Genomic DNA, 10,277 nt, shown 5'->3' on the forward strand with positions numbered 1-10,277 from the left:
CCAAAACTCTAGTTGGTTAGTAGGCATTTTTGGATCAAACAATAAAGAATAAAGATGGTCTTGAAGGTGTATGGAAGTTTTGTGTGTGCAAGCCAATGGGATTGGTTGAAATTGAACCTATTTAGTTGAGGGAGAAAACCAAAGTATTTTTTTAGTAAAAATTGACAAGGTAAGACTTTTGGAATTCTAGATCAATTGGTGGAGTCAAAGTGGCCCAACTAGGCCTGAATCAGGCAGATTTAGAAGGGGGAATAATTCGAATAATGAAGGGGTAAGTAAAGAAATTTTGAGTTGGAATTTTGTGGGTAGGTGATTTAGGACATATGGAGTTTAATGTTAGTGTTTGATGGGCTCAAAGAGGTTGAAATCAATGAGATCTGAACTGTGGATGTTTTAGCTAATGGAAGATCCTAAAATGAAATCTTGGCTTAATGGAGGGGTAAATGGGAAAATTTTGAGTTGAAAATTTATAGGTAGATGTTTTGGGATGTTAGGAGAAAGGCACTAAGATCAAAGGAATTTGGGTCATGAGTGTTGAGGTCAACAAAAGGTCTGAAATGGAATCTTGATTTGATAAAGGAGTAAATGAGGGAATTTTGAGTTGAAAGCTCATAGCTATGTATTATAGGATGTCTAAAGCTTAATTTAAATGTTTGATGGGCTCAGAGGTGTCAGGATCATGGGAATTTGGGTTGCGAGTGTTTGGGCCAATGAGAGGGCTTAAAATGGAATGCTTGTTTGATAAAGGGATAAATGAGGGAATTTTGGGTTAAAATTTTATGGGTAGAATTTTTAGGATGTCTAAGACTTAATAGAAAATATGGATCTTTAATCTGATGGGTAGAATGAGATATTTAAGGTCCAAAATTGTTTTTGTCACACATAGTTGTCTTGTGTGGTTGGAACAAAATCTTTACTTGTTTATGGGTGCAATAGGGGAATTTTTCCGTAAAACTCTACAGGTTGGTTGAATATGAGTTACTAGGACCAGGGGTAAAGTCTCGTATAATCAATAAAGTGGGATTGAACAATCATTAAGCTTTAATGTTGTCGGTTAATTAGAATCGCTAAAATGGAAGTCTAGAGTTTGGATCTTTGGTTTGATCTAAACGGGTATATTGAGGATCTAAATTAGATGGCTAAGTTTAGTTTGATGTTCATGGTGTTGGAAGGTTAGATCAGGATCATCGGATACGAAATCTTTTGGTTTTTTGGTGTTCCAAAGATCTTAATGGTATGATCAGTTGTCTGGGAATGACTTGGGGTTCGAGCACAGGACCGAGGAAAAATCGGGTGCTAACATTTGGCCAATGAAAAGTCTCAACATAGAATCATTGTCCAATGGATGGATAAACATGGGGTTTTGAGCTAGAGTTTGGCAGTTAGGTATTTTGGGATGTTAAGAGTTCAATGGAAATGTTTGATGGGTTCAGGTATGTTAAGATCATGGAAATCCAGACTACGAGTGTTTCAGGCAATAAAAAGGTTCAGAATGGGATATTTGTATGTGGAAGGGTAAACGAGGGAATTTTAAGTTGAAATTTGGTAAGTAAGTATTTTGTGATGTTAGGAGTTTAATGGCAATATCTAATGGGTTCGAGTATGTTGATATTTGAATTGGGACTATGAGTGTTTCAATTGATAAGAGGGTTCAAAATTTAATCTTTATATAATAGAGAGGTAAATGAGGGAATTTTGAGCTAAAATTTGGTAGGTAGGTATTTTGGGATGGCAGGAGTTTTATGGTAGTGTTTGATGGGTGCAAGTATGTTAAGATCAATGGAATCTGGACTATGAATGTTTTGGTCAATTAAAGGGTTCAAAATGAAATCTTTGTATGATGAAAGGGTAAATGAAGAAATATTGAGTTGAAATTTGGTGGGTTGATATTTTAGGATGTCATGAGTTTAATTGTAGTGCTTAATGGGATTAGGGATGTAGAGATCAAGGGAATCAAGAAGATGGACGTCCTGACTGTTAAGAAGGCTCGGAATAGAATCTTTGTATGATGGAGGGTAAATGGTGGAATTTTGAGTTAATATTTGACGGGTAGGTATTTTTTGGGATGTCTAGAATTTAATTATAGTACCCGATGGGCTAAGGGATGTTGGGATCTTAGGAATCTAGATTACAAGTGTTTCGACTAATGAACGAACTCAAAATGAAAGCTTTATAAGATAAGGAGGTAAATAAGGGAATTTTAAGTTCAAATTTGATTGTTAAGTATTTTGTGATGTTAGGAGTTTAACGAATAAAACAAATTTTCAATTAGATAGGTAAAATAGGAGATCTAAGGAATAAAAGCATGTTGGGTCACATTGGGTTGGCCAATATAGGTTTTTGGAATGGAATCTTGAATTGTTTATGGGCAAAAAAAAAAGAATTTATCTATGAAAATTGGTAGGAGTTTTAAGGTTTAAAATCATCGACTAATCTAGATCATTGAAACGGAATCTTTAATTAATGGTGAGTGAGATCTCAAATTTAAGAGATGAAATTTGATTTGAATGGGTATTTTAAGGTTTTGAATCAGATGGTTGTATCTGATTTAATGATCACAGTGCAGCTGGGATCTAATAAGAACTATTTCATTGGGGTCGAATAAGTTTAACAATTGATTTTGAGGATTTTGAGTTGAGATTTGGGCTCTTTGGGTTTTTGGTGTTTTAAAGAGATTGGAATGGTTTGATCAGATGTTCAAGGATGAATTAGGATTCAGAAAAATAACTAAACAAAAATCGAGTGTGAACACCACTTATTTAGTCTGGACCCACACCCATTAATTTCATTAAATTATATTTAGGGCCGAATTACCTCTCATTAATTTTATATTTACTCCAATAGTTAAGTGCAATTTCTCTCTCAGTAGTTAGTTAATTACTCCTATAATTAATGTATAATTTTAAAATTGAATTTCAATTTTAGCACCTAATTGGAATTCTCTTCTCATTAATTTTGTCAATTAATAACCCTCTTTCTCATTAAATTCGTTTTATTAATATAAAACTACAAACTTAACAATAACAAGATTCAAACCCTAGCCATTAGGCTTCAACAACAAGAGGTTCACCACTAAGCCACACCCATTTGCTTGCTATAGGTTTATGCATTTTTATTTTTAAGTAAATTTTCTCTTTTTCTTAGTGTATGCTTATCAATAAATGTTAGAATTAATTATTAAAATTTATGTATTAATAAATATTAAGATAAATTATATTGATTATTTTAAAACTAATGCATATCAATATACATTTTAGTTTTTTTTTTTTGTTTTATCACGCTTTAGTTATTCCATCATTTGCCAATAGTTACTATATGTGTCCCAATATCTTAAATTTTATATAGACCATTAAATTCTAGTTTTTTTTTTACTTTTAAATAACTTATTTACAATCATATAAAACTTATAACTATCTTTATTAATATACATATATTGACTTTTCATTAATATACATATGTTGACTTATTAATATACATATCTTTATTAATATACATATGTTGACTTATTTACAATCATATAAAACTTGTAACTTTTCATTCATATCCATACCTATCCAAAACTATCCCATACATCTCTTAAAATTATCACACATACCAAGTAAATGGTGTTAAAGACGTGATGGGACAGGATATACTGATCATTGAGTTGGTGGGCTTTTCTCAACCAATGAACTTTCCGGTTTTAAACGAGATGGTTTTAATAACATTGCCTCGTGTTATTGGGCAACATCCCCTGTATCATACCACCACTTTATTAGATCAGTTATGCAAAGAGAAGGTTGTGTTATTCAAACTAAATAAGGTTCCGATAGTGATGGTACCCTCAATCTAACATTGTTACTATAACCATGGGAAGAATAGAGAAATTTTAGCTGGATCAAACGACTGGAAATCTTTCAACACTTTGTACTCTATTCTCTCTCATGGTTCCAAGCAAAGTGGATTGATGGTGTTGGATAAAATTAAAATTAATGGCAGTGTTTACTATTTAGTAGATTCTAATTGAAAATCAAGAGTGTCCCCCATGTGAGGTCCCTCCTGTCGAACGTTTAATTTGAATCCTCATCACCCACACGAAAAGCAACAAAATTTACAACCAATACACTCTAAACTACAGAACAATCTTTTCTCATCTCTTCCACAAACCGCCGGAGATTCTTATCAGAAGAACCATCCTCCTTCACAGCTTTCTTGGCTAGTTCTTTCCATTTCCTGGCGTTCCTTTTCATCTCTTCCCCATTCTCTCCTTCCATCACCATATCTAAGCACCTCTTGATCTCCTCCCTCTCAACTACTCCATCTCCTTCTCCTTCCTTCGCTCTCACCCTCACCCCTGTACCGCAAACACCTTCTATTAACATCGCATTCGTCGCTTGGTCCGTCCACAGTGGAAACGCCACCACCCGAACCCCAGTCACCAGACTCTCCAACGTTGAATTCCACCCACAGTGCGACAGGAAGCAACCCACCGAAGGGTGTGAGAGAACTTCAACCTGAGAACACCACGGCACTTTCATTCCTTCTCTTTTCTGCTCTTCGATCCCACTCAGAAACGCTTCTTCCTCTTTCTTCGTTTCTTCTGAAGCATTCTCATTCTTCCGGATGACCCACAAGAACGGCCGGCCACTCTCTATCAACGCGCTTGCAAGCTCTTCCATTTGCTGCATGGGTAACACAGCGATGCTTCCGAACGATACGTAGACAACAGATGAATCCTCTTTCGAGTTTAGCCACTCCATGTAGTCTGTCGAACCATGGAACAGATCTCCTCCAAAAGATTTATCAGATGGGTCTTTGCCGTCTAAGAAAGCCGACGGAATCAATGGCCCAACTCCAATCAAATCAATCTTCTCAACGGCTCTCAGTGCTTCAGGCTCTAAGGCATCGAACGTGTTTACAAGAACTCGTGGCTTGGTTTCTCGTTCCAAGGTTTCGATCTGTTCATGGAATGTTGGAAGAGCGAAAGGGTAGGCGGTATTGGAAGGGAGGAGAAAGGAGGGAAGGTCTCGGCTGGTGAGCGGTGGTAGACCTGGTAGTTCTATAGTATACGAGGAGTCATTTTTGTTGTTACATATGAGGTCGCCGTATCCAGTGAAGTTGTAGTAGTAGATGTCGAAGACAGTGGCGGATTGAATCCAGAGAAGAGCCGAGGGGACATCAAGGTTACGTGCGACGTCTGCGGCCCACGGTAAGAGGAGAGTGTAAACCAAGCAGGTAACGGGGCAGCCTTCTCTAGCTAGGCTGAGAATAAGCTCTCTGAGAGTCTCTGAACCACGGCGTTTCAGCTCGGACAGGAAGTGTTCGATGCTGCCGATGGGTTTGAAGCCGTCGTCATGGCCGTCTGAGAAGGGTGCGAAGGTTAAGCCATCTGGGTTGCAGGCGTTCAACATGCGACGGTGGGCAGAGACGCTGGTGGCGAAGGTGACTTGAGCGCCGATGCCTATGAGGCGCTTGGCGAACTGGAGGCTTGGGTTGATGTGGCCTTGAGCAGGGAACGTCACAACCAGAAAGTGGGGGGGCGACATAGCTGGAGCCAGGAGTGCAGATTCAAGTGTTTTATGTGGTTTATTTTGATGAGCAGATTCAGATTCAAGTGTGCTGTGGTTATGGTAGAGAGCTGGGAATGGATTTGAGCTTTGAGCGCACGGAGTTTAAATAGAACATGGGCTAGCTTATAGCGCTACATAATGACGTGTGTGGTGACGGATTGATTCTTGTTTTCTTGTGTTCTTCACTAAGTAGAACCTATGATAACCACACACATCATTAAATTGATCAAATTAACAATAAAAGTTGATCTGTTCTTTCAAGTATATGTGAACAATTTTGAAATTGACAGTGTTCTTTAAAACGAGCAAAAGATTTTTCGCCATACTGTGTTCCTGCAGACATCCAGATACAACAACATTCGCATTAAAAAATTCACGTGGAGGGCATGCATTCGATAACAAAGGCTGAAACAATAAAAATAGCGGGTGCCACTATGATATGGAAAAGATATGATATCTAAAAACAAGTTACTAATAAAATGGAATCCTAAACGTGGTAATATCAAAATTCTCTTTTCATACCATGGGGTTTTGTTTGGTCAAAACACTTTTCATACACTATTGTTCCGGCATCATAGATTTAGCTCAAGGGGGAAGCATTTGATTTATTGAAGAGGCCCTAGTTTTATGAATTAGATAAAATAACATCTTGGTGGGAGCAATAAAAGAATGGCGTTGACTATGATATCATTTTTGTTTTAGAGATATGCCTATATTATATATTTTATTATATAATATAAAATAAAATATATATTTTATTTATTTTAATTTTTTATTATTTAATTATGACAATATTTATTAACTCATTTGACCCCAAATGATTGAATTGCTTACCCACCACTAGACGGGAAGAAAATTATTTTGTTTTTAAATTATTTTTCAAAATATTTATTTTTATACTATTAAAATTAATGTTGTGGATTTAATTAATAGAATTTAATGATGAGATAATTATATCTTAAAAATAGGATTTAATGAGAGAATATACCTTAGAGATGAGACTTAATGAGAGAGAAAAGGAAAATAATTTTATTTTCAATTGGTTTAAAATTTTATGTTCCACTTCCATTATAAATAAAAACATTTTTTATTTATCAGACCTATTATTGTTTAATATGTCAAATATATGATGTTAAAAATGTTCCAAAATTTTTTAATTTTTATATATTTTTATGAATTTTATCTATTTTTGAATTATTTATTTAATTGTTGCGACATGTATTGGCCCAATTAATCCAAAATGTTTTAAATTCTTACCCCCACCTAGATGAAAGTGTGAGACAGTCTTGTATGCCCTTAGCTTCAGTCCAATTTGATGTACTTTTCTTATTTAGTGGAAATAAATAAAGTGCATGTTTGATTCATGTTGTTTGGTTTAATTCTGTGTAAGACCCTAAAATTGGACACTTATAGAGACTCGTGTTAGTTTTAAGTATTCACAACCGTTGGATAAGTCTGGGGAGATTTGTCCTGCCAAGGCTGATACTGGTGTGCCACCAAGTGTTGGGATGGCATGTCTCAGCCACCAGGGTAAGACCCGGGGCACATGCAGTATGGGATTACTTGAATCCTTGAACCGGACCAGATTTCCAGTGTTGCCCTGGACATTGGAGACAGATGGGCAAAATTGGAAAGTTACACCTGACCCCTAGACTCGATTATGACATTTCACTAGGTGTCGGATCGGGCTGTCTTTGATATGCCAATCAGTGAGATCCTTAGATGGGGATCAAAACCTGGGTATGTTGGGATAGTCTGAGAATTCATCTGAGTGGGTGATCATAGTGACAGGATCAGCCCCTTTGTCGTACAAAGGGTAATGATCGGGAATGCACTCTCCCTGATGGAAACCAAACTGCCGGCAGTTGATTTCAATCGTTGGAATTTTGTTTTGCAAAATTAATATATTTATATATATATGTGTACAGTTTCAAATTGTTTGCAAATGGTTTTAATTCCCGGGATCCATGTGAGTGGAGAGTGCGGCACTATTCCTTGCAACCGAGGGAGAGGTCCTCTCTTGTCGGGCAGTGCTTGATCATTAAGGGCTGAGAGGTTAAGTGTAAGACCATTTAGGATAGTACCTGATGGGCTAATCTTACACCTGCCCACAGTCCCTGGGTTTTTATAAGATGGCTTGGCCCAAGGACCACTTAATGTAAGTATTGGGCCCATAGGGTCCATATGATGGGCTCAGGGGTTTACTGAGTCTTTCAGTGAATTCGGTTGGGCCTTGTATTAAAGGCTGGGCCGAACCCATGTGGCTGGTGTGTAGATCAATGCTTGGGTCCCACACCATACAAAGAAGCCCAACTGGGCAGCAGATTGGAAACTAGTTAAACACTGAACATCTAATGAGCCAAAAGCCCATTTTGAGCTGGGCTGATTTGATCACCCATCTATGAGGTGAATCTGAGATTAATGTTAGTAAAAGGATTGGGCCTTTAACCTTATCCACTCCAGGAGTAAACTAACTTAATCTGCAGATAGGATTAAGATAATCCCCTATCCAATTACAGATTTGGATTGGGATAACTCCCAATTAGGAGGTTTCTTAATCAAGAAGAAAAGAGGAGAAAAACAAGGGGAAATACATCAGAATTCGAACTAGGGTTTTGGTGAGAGAAAACTCCTTGTGAATTGAGATCAGATCTCATTCGTACACCAGAGAGAGAAGAAAAGTAGTTCAGCCTTTTCCCCTTGGAGATCTCCTCCTGCCGCCGCCATCTACCTCTGCAAGACTCGATCTTTGCAGAAATAGGAAGTCAAGAAACCTGTTCTTGACATCAGTCTTGCAAGAAAGATTGAAAAAGACTTAGTGTTTAGTGTTTCCAGAGGGTTCTTGCGAAGGATCCAGTGTGTAGGACGCACCCTACTGGTTCTGTTCCATCCACACCTGTGTCATCTTCAGTAAGAATGGATCTTCGTGCATTCTTTGAGCATGAACACCAACTTTGGGAGATACTGCTTCTCCGGATCAGGTATATTCCTCCCTTTTATCTTTTGGTTCAGATCTGGTTTCATTATGGTTCAAGTAGGATCCTTGAATATTGTGTTCTAAATCTAGGGAATACGATTCCCAGTTGGGAGAAGGTAGGAAATTTTTGAAATTCGCCCCACCCATTCCGCAACCTTTATGGCGTCCATTAGATGGATCCTACCATTCTTTCAGTGGTATCAGAGCCAGGTTCGAATCTTGAACCAGAAGAAAATCAGATCTGACCCTGCGCAGATGGATGGAAGTTGTTCTTTCAAGATTTGTGCAGATTGTTTTCTTTATTTCAAGAAACTGTTTCTTGTTTAGGGCAATTGATCTGAAATTAATTTTGTTAAATCCAAAATTTATTTAGAATTGTTCTTTATTTATTTTTTATTTAATGGACTGTTCGAACCTGGAGATCGCAGTGCAGATTTGGCGTAGATAGTCTGCGCACCCTTTTGTCCTTTCTATTTATTTATTTCATTTAATTCGGTCTGTAAATAATTTTTTTTATTTTCTAGACTGAATGTATAGGATTTGATCAAGAATGTAATTAATTAATAGAAATAGGATTTCTGTTATTTATTTTCTTGATTAAAGAAGAAGGAAGAAGATGGCGGCGCTAGAGATTTGCAGATGGAGAAATCGCTCCCTGCGATTTGCAGTTTGTGAAACTGCAACATTGGAGATTAACCTCTATTTTGCAGGTGGTGCGAACAATCCATAGATTGATTTGTGAATGCTTGAAATCAAAATTCTTAATTTCAGATCTTTCATGAATTAATTCTTGAATTGAAAATCAGTTTTGGACCCTTTCGGACTGGATTGGGCCAAAACTGTTTGGACCGAATCTGGGATTCGAAGAGGACTGTTTTTCAGTCCATTTTTCTCACTCTTTCTGTTCCAAATCTGATGTTCAATAACAAGGATTAATTCGGCCCACTTGTGAAGCCCAATTTTAAAGGGTTAAAACTGCAAAAGCCCATTATTGTGAGATAAACTGTATGGGCCGAACTGCTAACTGCGATTCAGCCCATACACCTAGTGAACATTAATTCTTAATGATTTAGTTTTAAATGGGCTATTCGATGGGCTTTACAGCAGTGAATTGATTGGATCAATTCCTCCGTTACATGTGATGTTTGGATGTCTGATGTGCTGTGACCATGAGCCATAAGCACTTGGCCCATGAAGACTCGTTAGTGGCTCTTGCGCACACCATGGCTGAATGCACATCATTGCCATGGTGTCCCTTAAGGTCATTGGATGACCCCTCTTTGTTTGGTGGGTCCCACAACCCTGAAAAGGGATGCGTATGGAACCCCTAGCCGATTAAGGCCCACCAGAAATCTGACTTTATGAAAGTCAGTGGGAGCCACTCTAGTTTGACCTAAATTAAAACTAGGGCGTAATTTTGTTCCCTCTAGCAAATATGAGAGCATGTGATAGGGAGATCCATATGATGGACTCTCTAAAGGCCTTCCGTCATTAGCACAATGATGGGTCCTTTAGTAATGAGGAAACGCACCATAAAATTGGGCTATCCATTTGCTGTTGGATCTGTCAGAGTGTTTCATAAGATGATAGGGGCATCATAGACCGATGTGGGAGGGGCTTCACCAGAAAATGGGAACTCTCTCACGGTACCTTGGCGTAACCTGAATATGATGGGTAAGCACTCACTGGATAGAAAGGTTTACCTGAAAACGGCTCTGAACCTTGTCTGACAGAGGCCAAAGGGAAGCTCA

The 10,277-nt window shown here is 37.8% G+C and overlaps 1 protein-coding gene across 1 annotated transcript; it reads right to left on the reverse strand.

The window, feature by feature from the left end:
• Positions 1-3,779: 3,779 nt before the first annotated feature.
• On the reverse strand, positions 3,780-5,595 carry LOC104589800 (crocetin glucosyltransferase, chloroplastic-like). The gene has a single exon (XM_010248235.2). It carries the CDS (start codon positions 5,523-5,525, stop codon positions 4,107-4,109), a length of 1,419 nt encoding a protein of 472 aa, XP_010246537.1. The 5' UTR covers positions 5,526-5,595; the 3' UTR covers positions 3,780-4,106.
• Positions 5,596-10,277: the final 4,682 nt, after the last annotated feature.

Source organism: Nelumbo nucifera, chromosome 3 (assembly GCF_055504915.1).
Source record: "Nelumbo nucifera cultivar China Antique chromosome 3, China Antique-T2T, whole genome shotgun sequence".
NCBI lineage: Eukaryota > Viridiplantae > Streptophyta > Magnoliopsida > Proteales > Nelumbonaceae > Nelumbo > Nelumbo nucifera.